This window comes from Microtus oregoni, unplaced genomic scaffold, assembly GCF_018167655.1.
Source record: "Microtus oregoni isolate MIOR12 unplaced genomic scaffold, Mior012 000071F_ref0000514, whole genome shotgun sequence".
NCBI lineage: Eukaryota > Metazoa > Chordata > Mammalia > Rodentia > Cricetidae > Microtus > Microtus oregoni.
This window is the reverse complement of record NW_024543978.1, coordinates 8,149,109-8,167,289: the sequence shown is the minus strand read 5'-3', so window position 1 is coordinate 8,167,289 and position 18,181 is coordinate 8,149,109. Positions and strand designations below refer to the sequence as shown.

Below are 18,181 nucleotides of genomic sequence, written 5' to 3'. Positions count from 1 at the left end.
TTAGTTTGCAAACTAAGTAGCAACTACTCTATCGCTGGTACCCCTGGAGAGTAAGGTTCTGCATCCGTTTGGATTCTAATCTGTTCAAGTCAAACTTCATCTGATTAAAAAAGAAGAAAATGGACGTGTGAGTCGAAAACCTCTTCACAAACAAGAGAGCATATGCTTTCACATACCTTAAAATAAGGTGAGTTAATTATCTAAGCATATGCATATCATCAGGCAACAGCTTAAGTGAGCAAAATAATTCCCAATAGTAAAATGTATAGATTCAGTGCATAACTATAATCTCTTGTAGCATCACGGTTTAGGGGATCTGAGCCCATCACACAGATGATTATACCCGTGGGCAGGAACTGTAGTTAATTAGTGGCTTCTTAGAAACCCCAGGCAGACACAAAGGGCTGACTTAGATCTTATTTATCCCTTGTCTTTGATAACGGGGCTCTATGATTGAGTCCAATTGGGGTGTATTAGCTGACCTTCTCTGCTGATTTTTGAAGAACAGATCATTCTGTAGTGAACTAGAAGCGTCCTATGTTTTATGAAAATAATGTCTCAACATTAAAAGAAATTTGAGGAAGACCAACTAAGAAAAAAAAATAAGCCACCCCTCTTAGCAATTGTTAAGAGTTCTGTGGATTTCTTCCTGTGTATTCTATTTATTGTTAGGTTTTGAATTTTTGGTTGGGATCACAATATGCAAATTTTATGGCTTGCTTTTGTTTTTTATCATTGTGTACAGCTTATCATATTATATACTGATTAATATTAGTATTAATTTTTATCTGAAAGCTTAAAAATCCATAGCCACCATGCTCCACATGTACGGGTACATGGACAGCACAAATGCACTAGATAGGAGAGAGAGACAAGAGAGGAGAGAGAAAGGTCTGTTTGCCTCTGAGGACTGGGATTATAGGCGTGCACCATCAATGCCCATTTACATGGTACTGGGTGTTGCGAGTATTTCGGCGCAGGTCTGTGGGTTCACACGGGTCCGTGAAATGAAGACTTAGAGACACATGAGAAAGAACATAACCTCTGCGGCTGCGGGGGCTCAGTCTGGGTGAACTGAAGCCTTTCCCTTCACCTCTTGGCATCTTTATTTTTTTCCTATATTTACACTTTAGCTACTAGATTTCCATCTCTCAGAACAAACTGAATGAAGCTTCCAACAATACAAGGCCAGGTGAAATACCCAGTTCATGAGGTACCACGGTTTTCCGGGTTTCCTCTAAACTAAGTTTTTTTGTTTTTGTTTTTGTTTTTAAAGATTTATTTATTTATTCATACAGTATCCTGCCTGTAGGCCAGAAGAGGGCACCAGATCTCATTATAGGTTGTTGTGAGCCACCATGTAGTTGCTGGGAATTGAACTCAGGACCTCTGGAAGAATAGTCAGTGCTCTTAACCCGCTGAGCCATCTCTCTAGCCCCCTCTAAACTAAGTTTTGCACGGATTTTAAATCCATGGGAAACTCTCAGACAAGATTCACACAGGGCCCACAAAAGGTATCTGTAACACAAAGGATGGATTAGGTGTTGACTGAGCTTTTCTGACCAGCCCGGTCCTGCAGTTCAGTCCCAAATAAACACATAGACGTCTACATTAATTATAAACTGGTTGGCCTATTAGCTCAGTCTTCTTATTAACTCTTATAACTTTTATTAGCCCATAATTCTTGTCTGTGTTAGACATGTGGCTTGGTACCTTTTTCAGCAAGGCAGTAACAACTTGCTTGCTCTGTGTCTGGGTGACAACTGCAGACTGACCCTTTCCTCTTCCCAGAATTCTCCTGTCCTGGTCACCTTGCCTCTACTTCCCGCCTAGTCGCCCAGCCTACACTGGTCAATCAGCGTTTTATTAAATACAATTGACAGGATACCATTGTCCCATAGCAGATTAGGGGCTGAGTAAAAACTCCGGAGCTAGGCCAAGTATAGCCCAGCAGGGTTTCATGGCTAGTGAGGGTTACTTGCTAACCCTCTGGGGCCAGGCTGGCATGAATATCTGCCAAAATTGGGAATTCAAATTCAGAGCTTTGTGCATGCTAGGCAAGCACTCTACCCACTGGGCCACATTCCCAGGCCAGTTCACTTAGGGCACCCAGGACAAGCCCCGATCTCGCCTGCTCTTCTCTTTCTCTTGTCTTCCCTCTGGTGCGAGTACCGCCCACTCATCCCTACTCAGTGCCATTGGCGGTTGTTCCATTCATTTTGCTGGTTGCTATTCTGGCACCGGAGCTCAGCACAACTCTGATGTTCTCTCTCAGCTTGTCGCTCAGCATTGCCTGAGTCCACTTTACAATGTGCAAACTGCACAAGTTCCCCAAGTGTGGGGTCTGTAAAGCAGGAAGCATGAACATGAGCACAGTGGGCAGATGCTCTAGCAACTCACGAAGAAAGGGCGGCTTTTCCGCCTTCACATAGAATTCCACCCCAGAGCTGTTTATCCACACCTCACCACAGCCTCAAGAATATTGCCACATTCCCCGGTCTTCTGGATTTTCTTGGCTGGAGTTTTGAGGAATAACATTTTACTACATGTGCAAACAGCACAATATCCATCAGAGGAACTAGGAAAACGATGCAGCAAACCTTGGGGAATGACACTGAAGGCACCTTGCTTGCTGGCTGGTTCCTAAAATCTCCCCAACTCTGGGTCCAAGTCCCTGAACTCAACATGTTTTCACTGTGACTTCTGAGAGCTCCCCGTCCCTCTGCCCGGGCACCCTGGCCTCTGGGAACCCATTCCTTGCAGTGCCCCCACGCCTCCACTGCTTTTCTGGATGCTTTCACTGCACTGCTGAATCGGATTGTCTTGAGCTGGGCTCGCAGTGACTTGGCAAATCTCTCTGACCTTCTCTGAACAGGTACAGTCTTTGAAGGATGCTAGGTAGCTGAGGTTTGGCTTTTAGAATGAAGGTGTAAGAATGAACCCTAGAAAAAGATCCAAAGCGCTTTAGGAGAGTATACATATCTAAGATGTCCACATCAGTGCACATCAGACCTGTTTGTGGGAGCAGCCGTGTGTGTGTGTGTGTGTGTGTGTGTGTGTGCGCGCGTGCGCGCCCAGCTAAGTGCAAAGTGCGAGTCCCCACTGGATGGATCACACGAGGGAATGGGTATTGGGTAATAGCTATGATCCAAAAAGAAGATTCCTTTCTCAAAGTTACAGTTGCTTGGCCAGGTACCACTGATGTAAGCAGATTAATTAGATAGTGGTTTACTTTTCTTTTCTTTTTCCTTTTTTTTTTTTAAATCTTTTTTGTGGTTCTGGGGACTGAACTCAAGTATTCTGGAAGCTGGTCAAGCCCTCTGCCTGAGCTGTACACAGAGCCAGGGAATGAATGGTCTATTCCACACGGGTCTAAAAATCCCATATATTCAGGATATCTTTGAAAAAATATGTATCTTTCCTGGTAAAAAGAAATTACAAACTGAAATTAGCAAGAGGTGACTATATTTGGCCCTGAGAGTGGCTTACTTGATTTGGGGTCCTCCTACTTTGTAGTACTTTGCAGTACTAAGGCTTTGTACGGAAGAAAAATGAAAGTTTGGAGTCATGGTGCCCCCTGGTGATGAAGTGAGGTTATTCGGGAGCCCAGCCCACAGGCCCACAGTTTGTGTGAGGCTCATGGTACTCCTCCTAGGAGCAAACACAAATATGGACTCTTGAACACCGTAACTCAATGAATGCCCCAGTGGCTGTCATGCACTTCACATTACTCTCTAATCCTTAAGCACACAGCTGCTTATTCTTAAATTCTTTCATGCTTTTATTTACTCATTAACGAACAGGTATGGTCTGTTTCCCTTGGCACTTCTGGTTTAGTAGAAGAGAAAGAGTTCCCAGGGAAATGGTCAGAAAGAACTATAGAGTTGCTTGCAGGGGTGGGAGTGTTTAAGGCAAGAGTCTGTATTAGTCTATGCTGCTATAACAAAGAAGCCCCGAGACTGGGTAACTGGTAATTCATAAGCAATAGAAATGTACTTCTCAGCATTGGGGAGAAGAACGAGCCCAAAGCAAGGTGCTGGAAGATTCTGTGTGTGGAGAATCCAAGATGGTGCCCTGCTCCTGTATCTTCTGGAGGATACAGAAGATATCCTGTGTCCTCTTAGCAGAGGTAGAGAAGAAAGAACCCATCATCCCACATCTTTTTGTAGTTAACCTCAAACCCGGGTCTAAGAGCTGTACTCCTTGGGCCAGGATCAGGTGGATGAGCTACTGTCTGGCTGCGGTGGCCAGTGGAGGAGTCTCTGAAATCATGGCATGCTGACTGGACCAAAGGCCTTTAAGTTCTCTATGTTCCTCCCAGTACTCCCCCGCCACAGTTCTGTAAGGAACCTCAGTAAACCCATTGGCTCACTAAATTGGACTCTTGTGGTGTCCTTACTTTGTTTCTTCATTGGTTCCCTGTCTAGGTGAGTAGATGTTTGTCCATGACTCTCCAGGAAAGATGTCACACAATAATCAGAGAGGAAGCCTAGTTTGAGTTAGACACTATATGCTGTGGAAAGACATGAGAATTCCAAACCTTGTCAGGGCAAAATAATTTACAAAAAAATTTAATCTGAATACAAATTCTCAGGCGGTAGACTTGACAGTGTGGGGAACACAGTCATGATCCTTGGGCGCCCCCTGCAGGCACAGGATCAAATTACTTCTTGCTAGCGAGATTTGCCCATTCCTGCCATTCAGACTTATAGGCTCCCTCGCCAAGCAGAGTGAGCATAGAGCCATGCTGCAGGTTTTTTATTTTTTATTTTTTGGGGGTGGGGGAGAGAACACCCACATACATACTCCCACAAAACGACGAATACACTCATTATCCCCGTGTGACATACTCTAAAGCTGGGGCGTGTTTGCACACACTAGTGAACGTTGCTTTCCAGTGGATTTTGTGTTTTCTGTATCTTTTTGCATGCCTCCCCAGCAGAGTTCTCATGACAGAGTTGCATATGTTCCTTATCTTTTTGTGCATACTTGCTGGGGCACACGATCCTTATTGAAGTATTTGGTTTGGCCTGTTTCCTATCACTAGATGGCAAGTTATAAGAGGACAGGGTGTTTTATCTGTTTTTGATACGCAGCATCCCCAGTGCCTGGCATCCTTTTGGTCCAATCAATGAGCGCCACTGGCTACAGAGTCTCCACTGACCTGTAGCCAGACATTAGCTCTCCCTTCTGAGCTGCTCCCAGGGTTCCGGAGTCAAGGATCATCTGCGGTTTGTGGTGTTATACAAATGAGTTCCTTGAAAGCGGGGCCACCGGGAGCCTCAGGTGCCAAGATTCAACTTTCTGTGTGCAGCTGCTAAGGAGCAGAGTGCAAAGGGCAAAGACTCCTCGGGAGAGTGTGTTAGAACTTCTGTCTGAGGGGTCTGAGTTCATTTTACCCACAGAGCCTGCTGGTAAGCTCACAAGGAGCAAGGAATGCATTGTAATGATAGGAGACAGACCGTAATCAAATGGGCACATACATTATATACTACAATAACAGTTCTCAACCCGTGGGTCATGACCCATGGGGGTCGTTGAAGGACTCTTTCACAGGGCTCACATGTCAGTTATCCTGCATAGTAGATACTTACATTACAGTTCATAACACTAGGAAAATTACGGTTATGAAGTAGCAATGAAATAATTTTATGGCTGGGGGTCAGTACAGCATCGCAGTACGAGGAACTGTATTAAAGCGCTCCGCATTAGGAAGGCTGAGAAACACTGCACTGTAAGCAGACAGCTGAGCTCTGTCCCCCTCCCTCCGTTGTTCCGTTGCGTGCCCGTGTGAGGACTGATGCCTGAAGAAGCCACGGGAGGGACGGCCGAGGCACAGAGTGCCCAGCCCGGTGCCCAGTCTGGTGACCAGCCCAGTGCCCAGTCCGGTGCCCAGTCTGGTGACCAGCCCGGTGCCCAGTTCAGTGCCATGCCTTCATTGTCTGCTGCTCAAGCCCATCCCTGTCCCACATCGCTTGGTTGGCAGGTGAGACGGTGACCTTGCCCCAAGTTCTCAGCTCCTTTGTCCTCAGAGCTCAGAGGACAAAGGCTCAAGGATGTTAACAGTGGTCCTGGTCGCTGAGGAAAGCCTCCTGCCTACCAGGCCTCTGGGTGGACAGCCTTCTCAGGCTACCAAACTTGAGCGAGTAGCAGTCATATTGCTGAACCACTTTAAATACTTAAAAGAATTAATTTCAGCTGACCATGGTGGAACTCACTTTTGATTGCAGCACTGGCAAAGGCAAGAGGATCTCTGAGTTCAAGGCCAACTTGGTCTACGTAGCTAGTCCCAGGAAAGACAGAACTGCATCAAGAGACACGGTCTCCAATAAACAAACAAATAATTAGATAAAAATAAAAATAAATTTAAAATCCAATTATCTTCCAGCAACCTACCATCTGAGCTGTTGCATCTGTTATATTGCTCTAGAGCCTTTTGGGGTCACTGCCTTTGGCTTCATCCCCTCCTGGCTGCTCATTCCATTCTAGTGTGTCCTCTGCAGTGGCCAGTGGCACACAAGTTAAGGCCAACTTCAAGTGTGGTCTGCATGCCAGTGCCTTCAGCTTGTAGTTTTCCCTGGCCCTTTCTTTCTTTCTTTTTTTTTTTTTAAATGTGGGCGCTGGGTATGGAACTCAGGTGCTCATGCTTGAGTGTAAATACTTTACCAAAGGAGACGGAGCCACGCCCCTAGCCTCCGTAGCACCTTTTTAGGTAGCACTGCCACTTCAAAGCTTGTTGAAGAACTGGGAAAAGAATTTCTCCCTCCTCCCGGTCCGCCCAGCTGGGTGGCACCCAGCGCTCTCTCTGCTGCTCCTGCTGCTCGTGGCTGGACTCTCAGGCCGTTCTATTGGCCGCACTTGGTGTTTATGCCGGCCGAGAGGAAAGCCGCCTGTCCCTTTAATTGGAAGGTACCAACTCTTTCCAGGTTATAGTTCCTCGCTGAGTCCTTGTCCTTGGAATTCATCATCAGAGACCTCGTTGGAAGCAGTGTGGAGACAGGGCTGTGTTTCAGGGGGGCTTGGCTCATCGGGACCCGAGAGGGACCTCGCGGGGGTGGCGTGCGCCCGGCCTGTTTTCCCCTGCGCCCCGTGGTCCAGTCCAAGATGGCGGCCACCATGAAGAAGGCGGTGAGTGTGGCCGGGCCGGGGTCCCGGGCGGCGTGGGCGCGGCGGCGGGGGGCTGAGGAGATGCGGGACGGGGTGGGGGTCGAGGAGACGAGGGGCGCTGGTGGCCGGGGGTCTGAGGAGATGCGGTATCTGAGGGGTCGGGGCCACGGGATGTGCAGTGCGGGGAAAGCGTCCAGCCTGCCCGGGCTCGTGCGTCTCCTCCTCCGGGACCGGGTTGGTCTCTGCATCCCGGGAGACCCGGTGCCGCAGCCTTTGGGCTCCGTCCACGCTCCGTGCCCCGGTGCCCTTCAGGCGAAGGCTGGTATTGAATGACGTTAGAGGAGCCGGCCCGAGGGAGCGCGATGCTCACGCCGGATTTCCCCTGCTCCTTAGGAAGGACGCGGGTCCCCCATCCCCCCACTCCACTCCCCGCACTTGACAGTTAGCCATCCCCTGGTGACTCATCTGGCAAGGTGCTGTGTCAGGGGATTTGGTCTGTTCCCAAACCACGACTCTTTATTGTTTTATTATAAAACGACACCCGATAATTTGTGCCTGGGGCTCACACCTTTAGAAGACTTGGTCTTCCGTGTGTGTTGTAGCCTGAAGATGATTTTGAATTTCTGGTTCTTCTACCTCCACGACCCAGCTTGCAGTTGCTGGGATTACAGGTGTTTGCCACCACATCTGGCTTTTGGTGTGCTGGTGGGGTGAGTCCAGGGCCTCATTCATGATGGGCAACTAAACTACATGGCTGTCCGATCCTCTGCTCAACTTCCACGTGGGCATTATAACCCAAAGGGATTTCCACATGTGCAATCTAAGTAGAAAAAAGAAAATCGCAGGAAAAAAAACTATTTGGGGTTCTATTGCGTGTTCGGTACTGTTCTTAGTGTTTGCGTGTTGTTTATTTTTATCTACTATTTAAACCTTTGGGGGATTGTGTTTTTATCCTTATTTAGCTGATGAGGAAACTGAAGTACAGAAGAAAAGCTGGGATTTAAACAGCATTCTCACTCCAGGCTCTTCGTTTTTAAGTGTGTGTATGTGTGTGTGTTTAAGGGGAGTCCTACCTGCCTTTCATCCCACCTTTTTTTTTTTTTTTTTGACACGGTTTCTCTGTAGCATTGGTGCCTCTCCTGTCTCTTGTAGACCAGGCTGACCTCGAACTCACGGAGATCCTCCTGCCTCTGCCACCCCCCCCCCAGTGTTGGGATTAAAGGCGTGCGTCACTACAGCCCAGCTAATCCTACTTTTTAAAGACCCCTTGAGAATGTTGTTGGTGTTCTTGCTATCTAGTGACCACTGAAGGGTGACGGTCAGCCCTTCCAGTTTGTGTAAGAATGGATGATCGCCCAGACTGGGAACGCTTCACACAAAATCTTAGACAGTAGTAGCAGAGTATGGTTCAAGATCCTGGTGATTTGGCCAAGTAAGAAATGGGTTCCTCTTGTCTTTTTTGTTAGATTGGGCCCCAAATGTTATACTGTTTAGTTATGTGATAAACACTGAGGTTTGTCCTTGGTTTTGTGTTTTTGTTGGTTTGTTTGTTTCTTTGGGTTTTTTTTTTTTTGTTTTTTGTTTTTTGTTTTTTTTTTTTTTGAGACAAGGTGTCACTGTGTAGCCTTGGCTGGTCTGTAGCAGAGGTCGGACTGTCAACTGAAGTTGGTGAGAACTTTTTTTTTCTGGGCACCCAACTCTCAGTACCTAAACTTGGTTTGCGTCCTCTGACACTCCCAGAAGATGCTACAAGAAAAGGGTATTGTCAAGGCTCGGGGCATTTCACTTTTCTCTTGGTTCCAGAGCAAGTCACGTCTCTTACCCCTAGCAGAAATCCCTTACATCTGTCATGATCCCTCCCGCCATTCTTCCCTTCCTTCATTTATTTTTAATGGAGTCTCATTAGCTCAGGCTGGCCTCAGAGCCACTGTGCAGCTGCGGATGAACTTGGACTCTCGATCCCCCTGCCTCCACTTCCTGACTGCTAGGCCGCTGCAGGTTTGTTCCACTACACCTGATTTTATACGGTTCTGGGGGTGGACCTCGGCTTCACCTGTGCTGGGCGAGCACTTCAGCAGCAGAGCTAGCCTTGTATCGAACGTTGGAAGCAATACTGAGCAGACAAAATCCTTAGCTATCATTTGTCAAAGGGTGATTGCACACCCAGGCCCTGTGCTTGGTACTCATTTTGCCATCCCTGCAAAGGTAGGAGTACCTTCTTCATTTCACAGATGACAGACAGATCAGGGGTAGCTCCAGGGATCTGAGCAAATTACCTAAAGTTCTGCATGCGTGGTTTGGAGTGTGCCCTGCCTCTCTTTCACTGCTGCCTTCAGTACTAGAAAAAAACTGGTTTCAGTAGTTGCTGCAACTGGCTTCAGTTAAGACAGGAGTTGCTTGCCTTCTGATGAAAGCTACCAAGACCCTTCCAGAGAATGTGCACACTGTATCCTGGGCATGCTCACCTTGTGATCTTTGGTCCCAGGATAGCTGTGAATGTGGCCCAATCCATCTGTAGATGGCATCATGTCACAGTGTCGAAAGGTTGGACACCCTTGCAGTGCCTACCTATTGTGCATATGATGTGTGTGTGTGTGTGGGGGGGGGGGGGGGGCTCAACCAACTTCTTGATGTCTTTGCATCCCAGCTAAAAGTTACTGTCTCCCTGCCAGAGTGCAATTCAAGAAATGTAGATGCGGGGTGGGGTGCAGCTGTATGGTAGAGTGCTTGCCTAGCTTGCTGCCTTGGTTCTTCCCCTAGCACCTTAAAAAGAAACAAGATGTGTTACAGGAGCGGCTGCCTTCAGGGCCTACAGGTGCCAATTTCTTAGCTGCTGCTGGGGACCACCCCCTGACACAGGGTGAAGTAGCACCCTGCCTTTAACTCACTGACTACAGTCTTTAACCACTGGGAGAAAACCCACTTCAAGGAACTGGGTCCTAGGGATGCCAAGTGCCTGCTTGTGGCTGCTGTTTGGTAGAGCTACACACCAGGAAATGCCTGCTTTGGGAAGATAGAAAATAGCCAACCAACTTGAAGCACTTTTTGTCATCCAAATATTAATAGTCTGATCTGTCATATTCCAGTATCAGATCAGATTCCAGTTCAGAAACTTCTCTTGTCCAGTTGCTTGTCAAACAGGGCCTACTAGACCAGTGGTTCTCAACCTTGCTAATACTGCGACCCTTTAATACAGTTCCTCGTGCTGTGGTGACCCCAACCATAACATTATTTTTGTTGCTACTTCCTAATTAATTTTGCTACTGTTATGAATTATAATGTAAATCGCTGTGTTTTCCGATAGTCTTAGGTGACCCCTGTGAAAAGGTTGTTCAACTCCCCCCCCCCCCCCCCCATAGGGACATGATCCACAGGTTGAGAACCACTTTCACCTAAATTACCTTTAAATTCTTCATGGTGCTAGAGTCCTCTGTAAATGCCTTCTAGGGCTTGGAGGCTTACTGTGGAAACAAAACACTGTAAACGTCCAAGGTAAACAGAAGTCTTCAGGGTTCTCTGTCTAGAAGATTGGAAATTCTCACAGGCAAAGCAACCAGGGTGCCAGTCTGTCTGCCTTGGGGTTGCTCAGTGTCTAGTGTTCCTCCTTGTGTTGATAGAAGCTCCAGTGTTGAACCTCCATGCCGTGCACACCACAGTGGGAAGGGCTCTTCCGGCATGCACTTTGGGTCTGATGCAGAGCTGCTTCCTAGGTTGAGAGCCTGATGACCCGTCTCTATCCAGACCACTGAGCCGTGCTGTCTTTCATTCTCTGGAGAAGTCTGTGTGCGCACCTCGTGCCATAGCTTACCGGAGACCAGGAGCCTGTGCAGTGTGGTTGTTGAGAGTTAGTGTTGCTGCTGACAGAACCAGCCGTTCTTACTGTCCCTGAATTGATTAGTTCCAATCTGAGATATTATCTGTAAGTGTGAATATATATAAGTGTAGCTTCATTGGGAAAGTTTTAGTTTTGTTTGTATGTGTGTGTGCATGAGGGCACACGAGGGCTTCGGGTGCCCTGGAGCTGGCGTTACAACAGTTGTGAGCTGCCTGGTGTGGGTGCTGAGAACTGAGCTCAGGTCCTTTGGAAGAGCAGCAGGCATTCCTAGCCATGACATCTCTATCTCTCTAGTACTCCGAGCTTTCTGAGACATGGTTTCTTTATGTATCTAAAGCTAGCCTCAAACTTGTAATCCTCCTGCCTTAGTCGCTCATGCTGAGACGGGCGTCATGCCCAACTAGTAGGACCTGTCTTTACACACACACACACACACACACACACACACACACACACACACACACTTTTACTCCCTTTTAAGCTGTTGTCAAGTACTCCTGTCCTTATTTTAGTAAGTTCTCTGTAAGGAGAGGTTGGTATTTAGTTTCCTTTCTGAATACAGTGAAACCCCTCTAAGATTCTGAAGCAATCCAAGAACTTCTTGCCACATCTTCTAACTGAATAGGAATTCTCATACCTGAACATGTATGGGCATGCATATGTATACTTGACTCTGAGGACAGATCGCCTGCATTTAAATCAAAGTCTATTCATTTACTGGCCATGTAGTTGGCACAAGTTATCTAAACTCTGGGGTCGCTGGTCATCTGTGAAGTGGTGACATTGGTGAAATCCTTGTGGGCTGGGGGATTAGCAGGGTTCTCAGCTCACCAGAGGCGCTCAGGCAGCGTTCGCTCTTCTTGTTATTGCATAGATAATCTGTCATCTACACACTTAGCTTTGTCTCCAGCTTTGTCACGCCAAGTGTTAGGTGTGATAGGTTCAATTTCGTCACCTTGCAGTGGGCTCACTGCATTAAAATAAACACAGATTTTAACTGCATGAACTAGAACCGCTGAAATGCACGGTGACTCTCTAGCAGGGTGTCAGGTTGAGAGCTGGAGAAGGACTGTGCTCCTGCCCGTATAGCGCACACATACGATTTGTACCTCAGAGACAATTTGCGAGATTCACTAAGGGGGTTTGACTTTGGAACATTTTGCTTCCTGGGGATGTCTTGGTGAAACAATGACTCAGCTTGGGAAATTCTGCCTTTGGGCAAGTTGGCATTTCTTTTTATCATCATTATCACCATCATCATTATCATCATCTGAAGTAATAAGGGTGGCGGGGCTGCGTCCCCAGCACCCCGGCCGCCTGCTCGGCTAGCTTATGCCCTGAAATAATTACACGGACACTGTATTCTTTTAATCACTGCTTGGCCCATTCTCTTCTAGGCTAATTCTCACATATTAATTTAGCCCATTCCTAATCATCTGTGTGTAGCACCCCAAGGTGCGCTTACCGGGGAGATTCTAGCCTAGTCCATCCTGGGTCCGAGCTTCATCCCGGGAGCGGGGCATGGTGTCTCTCTCTGAGGCGTCTGCTCCCGAGAGAGCTGTGTAGTCTCTGACCTCACTTCCTCTTCCTCCCAGCCTTCTGATCTGTTTACTCCACCTACCTATGTCCTAACCAATAAAATGGGCCAGGGCAGTTCCTTTATTAGCCAATGACCTTCCTCCATCAATCATCATCATCAGGACTTTTAGTAATTGTTTCTCTATATTTCAAATATTTGTTCACAATGGCCCTATAGAATAATGAGAAGATGGTAGAGTGGAGATCAGCTCACGAGCGTGACCCATTGTGGTGTCTCATGGTCTTGAGCCCCTCCGCTGTCTTAGCATGGGTGGTGTACTTGCTCACTGCAGCGCAATGTAAGCTGCCAACCTATAACTTCTTGATTGAGATTCTACAGAAAACTAAATGTCTTTTTCAGGCTGCAGAAGATGTCAATGTTACTTTCGAAGATCAACAAAAAATAAACAAATTTGCTCGAAATACGAGTCGGATCACAGAGCTAAAGGAGGAAATAGAAGTGAAGAAGGTACCGATGCACATATCTGTTTTATTTTTTTCTTTTTTTTTTCTTTTTTTTTAAATTTATTTATTTATTAAAGATTTCTGTCTCTTCCCAGCCACCGCCTCCCATTTCCCTCCCCCTCCCCTAATTCCCTAATTAAGTCCCCCCCCCCCCCCCTCAGCCCGAAAAGCAATCAGGGTTCCCTGTCCTGTGGGAAGTCCAAGGAACCCCCCACCTCCATCCAGGTCTAGTAAGTTGAGCATCCAAACTGCCTAGGCTCCCACAAAGCCAGTACGTGCAGTAGGATCAGAAACCCAGTGCCATTGTTCTTGAGTTCTCAGTAGTCCTCATTGTCCGTTATGTTCAGAGAGTCCGGTTTTATCCCAGGCTTTTCCAGACCCAGGCCAGCTGGTCTTGGTGAGTTCCCAGTAGAACATCCCCATTGTCTCAGTGTGTGGGTGCACCCCTCATGGTCCTGAGTGCCTTGCTCGTGCTTTCTCTCCTTCTGCTCCTGATTTGGACCTTGAGAATTCAGTCCTGTGCTCCAATGTGGGTCTCTGTCTCTGTCTCCTTTCATCGCTTGCTGAACACATATCTGTTTTAGAAGGTCATACTGTAACCCTTAACACTGAACTGTGTTTAGCGAGTGTTTGCTTCCTTATGGCTCCTTGTCCCTGGTGACACTGCCATCACTGGAGACACTGTCTATCTGATCAGTTAAATACAAAGTCTGTTTTTGTTTGTATTGAGGTAGAGTTCTGCTTTGTCAAACTGTTCTTCAGTTTACCGTGTAGCTGAGGCTAGCCTCAAACTCTGTAGTCCTGCCTCAGCCTCCTAACTTGTCTGGTTATAGGTGACTGCAAGCCCAGCTTGAGAGGTCATTTGTGCACCTAAGTGTGGGGGGGGGGGGTAACAGTGAGCGAGACTTTTGAGTCTATCGCAGCGCGGTATCCCCGGTGCGCGGTATCCCCGGTGCAGTTCTGCACCCATGCCTGGGGATAAACTGCACTTGTGTTTACTGATCCTGCAACCCTACAGACAGATGCAGGGACATGAGCTGCATGTCCTATGACTCGAGGCCGGTGCTCGGCTTTTCGTGCAGTGCCTGAGAGGCTCCAGTCCCAGTGCACGCATTGGCTTTCATCAAGAAGACCGAGAGGTGTATCGTCTGGTGTTTTGGTCCATTTCTGTGGGATGCTAGGATTTGCAGTGTGGGGAATTGTTAAACAGAAGGGAGTGGTCACGGTCCCTACTGACCACCAAAGAGAAATAAGAGCCTTGGGACATTCTAGAGCTACCCGGAAGATGCTGTGCTGGCTCCTGAGCGAGTCCATACACGCATGTCCATGTCTGACAGTAGCTAGGATGCTGGTCCCTCAGAGAGCCTATGTCCCTGCATTACTCTACTCTTGGTTCCATCAGGAAATCTTGACCGTGTTTCCATGGCTGTTCTCTTGCCTGACAGAAACACCTGCAGAATTTAGAAGATGCTTGCGACGACATCATGCTGGCAGATGACGACTGCCTAATGATACCGTACCAGATTGGAGACGTCTTCATTAGCCACTCTCAAGAAGAAACCCAAGAAATGTTAGAAGAAGCAAAGGTATGTGGGCGTCTTGCCCTGGGTGATGGACTCTAACTCTCAGAGCGGGAAGCCTGGCATAAAGAACACGTGACGGCAGGAGGAGGGAGTAGTGGTGCCTGCTGGCACTTAGGTGTTGGTGCAGTGGTCCAGGCTCTGAGCACTCACAGGTGTGGCTCTATTCAATCCAGATAGCACAATTTAGAGTGAGGAACAGAGGCCTAGAGAAGTTTCAGGACTTAGAAATTGGCGCACGGCTGTGGTTGTCCGGCCCCCAGAACTTTGGTTCCAGCTGAGAACCTGGAGGATGCAGTAGCATGTTACACAGTCAAAAGGAATCCCTGGGAGCCACCCTGTCTGAAGGTGCTGTCGGTGAACCTGCTCTGTTAGCCTCCCCTCCCCTCCCCGTCTCCTCCTCCCCTCCCCCTCTGTGTAACTCTGCTCTCTGGGTCAGTTAACATGGTGCCGGAGCATTTTCTCTATTGGATGCTTGTTTGTATAGCATAGCACACTGAGTGGGAACCATGCAGGCCTCCAACACCCCACTGTCTTATGACTTGTTTGAGGCCATCTTAATATTGTGTTGATGGGCATTGATTTGCTCACTGTGCCCTTATTAGTGTTAATTTGTTTCCGAATTGCTGTAGTAATTTTCCACTGAGGGATCTTATGCATAAGTCTTTTTAGTTCATTTTACATACCAACCACAGTTCCCCCTCCCTCCCCCCTGACTTTCCCCCAGCCTGTCCCCACCCCCCACTCCATGTCTCAGAAAGGGTAAGGCCTCCCATGGGGAGTCACAAAGCTTGGCACATTAAGTGAGGCAGGACTCCCTCTCCCCCCTCCCCCCCCATCAAGGCTGAGCAAGGTATCTCACCATAGGGAAAAGGCTCCAAAAAGCCAGCTCCTACACCAGGTATAGATCCTGGTCCCACTGCCAGGGGTCCCACAAACAGACCAAGCCACACAACTGTCATCCACTTGCAGAGGGCCTAGTTCAGTCCCATGCAGGCTCCCAGGAGCTTGGGTCAGCTGTCCCTGTGGGTTCCCCATCATGATCTTGGGTCAGCTGTCCCTGTGGGTTCCCCATCATGATCTTGATCCTCCGCATGCAGAAGTCTTTGCTCACATTTAGAAGCTTGTTTTCAGGAAATAGGGAGAAGTGTGGTTCTGGGGTTGAAGCTGCTGCTTTAGTGCCTAGTGAGAGAACATCCAGCCCTTGGTGAGAAGTGGGTGACAGTCACCCCCGACACTGTTGCTACATTAGCTCAACTGTTACTTAAAATGGTAGTCTCTGCTTCAGATTTCTGAGTCTTCCAGAGATGGAATCTGCGTCTGCTAAACCTTGAGAAGGGGCTGGAGAGTTGGCTCGGTGGTTATGAGCACTGGCTGCTTCTCCAGGGACCCCAAATTCAGTCTCTGCAGAGACTGGGGATGCAGCCATGACACCATGATGAGCTAGTACTGGCCTGAGTTAATGTTTGCTCGTTCAGACTTCGGTCTTGGCTCCAGTTATTGCTGTCAGTTTGTTCCTGATCAGTTTAGAGCTCTTTCCCTAAAATTCCTGTCAAATACTACTCTACGCATGTATAAGTCATCCACCTGAAGCCAATTAATTTAACTGTTTCTTTTCCAGAGAACTTTGCAAGAAGAGATCGACGCCTTAGAGTCCCGAGTGGCGTCCATCCAGCGGGTGTTAGCCGACTTGAAAGTGCAGTTATACGCAAAGTTTGGCAGCAACATAAACCTGGAGGCGGATGAAAGCTAAACATTTTATAATACTTTTTTTTACCTTGTTTAATAAACTTGAATATTGTCTTAAATGATAATTTCCCTTTAAATGAAACGGAAGAAAACTTTCTTTTTTTAAATTTTTCATTTAATTAATGGAAACTTGCCTATTTTCACATGTCTTGCTTATTTATTTTATATTTTTAAAAGAAGACAGTATTCATGTATGTATTTTGCATAATGATTATATCAATTTTAGGGGCTTTATGTCATGTTATTAAAAGCAGTTAAACACTCTTTGTTTCTACATTATCATTTTAAAATTCTTGCAATTTTCAATCTTAAGGAACCTTAGGAAGCTGGGCTAAAGGGATTGGTGACCTCAGGGCAAGATCCTGCCCAGCTAGGTTTTCAATTTACAAAGCAACTAAAGAAAAGTTTAGAGTGGGTGTGGCGGCACACAACTTTTAATCCCAGCACTCAGGAGGCAGAGGCGTGAGGCAGGAGGATCTCTGTGAGTTCAAGGTCTATAGAGAAATTCAGGACAGCCAAGGCTACACTGAGAAACAAAAATAGAAAGAAAAGAAAAGAAACCTTAGGACCAATCATTGGGTAAGAGCACTCCCCAACAAGTCAGGGCAGAGTTTGATCCCTGGGACCCACATGGTGGAAGGAGAGAAGCAGCTCCCCCAAATTGTCCTCTACACGCACCCCCCATAAAATGTAATGTAGTAGCTGCAGATATTTCAGGCAAGGAGAAGAAGGGTCGTTTTTAAAAAGATTACTTTTATTCATGTGTGTGCACTGTGTGCAGTCGCTATGGGACTAGAGGGTATGAGATCCCTTGGATCTGAAGGCATCTGCAGTCGTGAGCCTCAGTATGTGGGTGCTGGGAACTCCAAGAGCAGAGTTAGCTCTCCTGCCTCCAGAAGTTTATGTCTCACTCTGTAGTCCTGGTTAGGCTGAAACTCACTGGCCTTGAACTCACAGAGACCCACCTGCCTGCCTCTTAAAGGCTTTTGGAACGCGTGTATCTGTGTTTCGGATATTGGTAATATCTGGACTGATGATTCATGTCAACCTTCTTACACATGAAAAAGCAGATGTTTTAGAAACTGGGGTCTAAGCAGGGTGGTGACACACGCCTTTAATCCTAGCTCTCGGAAGGCAGAGGCGGATCTCTGTGAGTTCGAGGCCAGCCTGGTCTACCAGAACAAGTTCCAGGACAGGCCCCAAAGCTACAGAGAAGCACTGTCTTGGGGGGGGCTGCGATGAATGGACGGGCGGACGGACATGGGACCAAAGAAACAACAACAAAAACAAGAAATTGAGGTCTATAGAAAGAATTTTTTTAAAAAGGCATTTGTGTGTGGGGTGGGGGTGGGGTTGTGCAGAGGTCAGAGACTACTTTCGGAGATTATCCTGGTCCACCTCATAGGCTTGGGATTGAACTCAGGTTGTCAGACTTAGCTGCACGCACCTTTACCTGCTGCTCCCAAAATGTTCACGCTTTTAATTAGAGTTAGTTTTAGATTTGTAGTGCTTTGTGATCAAATATTTATATTCATAAAGACGTAGAAATCAGGCCACTGTGTTTAAAAGCAAGACTTATTTTTGAGGTGCAAACACTCCTAACCCCTCCTCAAGAGACCTGTCTTAGTACCTTGTCTGTTCCTGTTAGAAAATAGCGTGGCCAAGACAACTTACAAAACAACAGCTTAGAGTCTGTCGGCAGGGGAGGCATGGCAGCAGGAAGCAGAGACTGAACTGGAAACGGGAGAGGCTACGTACAGTTTCCATACCTTCTCCTACCTCATTGAGGTACTTACTCCAGCCAGGCCACAGCTCCTCATCACCCCTCAAACACCTGTACCTGGGGGGATAGTTCTTCAAACCACCA

At 47.4% G+C, this 18,181-nt stretch overlaps 1 protein-coding gene across 2 annotated transcripts; it reads left to right on the top strand.

Moving 5' to 3' along the window:
* The first annotated feature begins 6,998 nt into the window (after positions 1-6,998).
* Pfdn4 (prefoldin subunit 4) lies at positions 6,999-16,577 on the top strand. Of its 2 annotated transcripts, none has more exons than XM_041641877.1 (4): positions 6,999-7,128; positions 12,882-12,989; positions 14,431-14,571; positions 16,187-16,577. In XM_041641877.1, the coding sequence occupies exons 1-4, from the start codon at positions 7,105-7,107 to the stop codon at positions 16,316-16,318; spliced, it is 405 nt and encodes a 134-aa protein (XP_041497811.1). In that variant the 5' UTR covers positions 6,999-7,104; the 3' UTR covers positions 16,319-16,577. The 2 variants fall into 2 exon arrangements, with proteins under 2 accessions (XP_041497811.1, XP_041497812.1); XM_041641878.1 differs by lacking the exon at positions 6,999-7,128 and adding an exon at positions 9,087-9,105.
* The last annotated feature ends 1,604 nt before the right edge of the window (positions 16,578-18,181 follow it).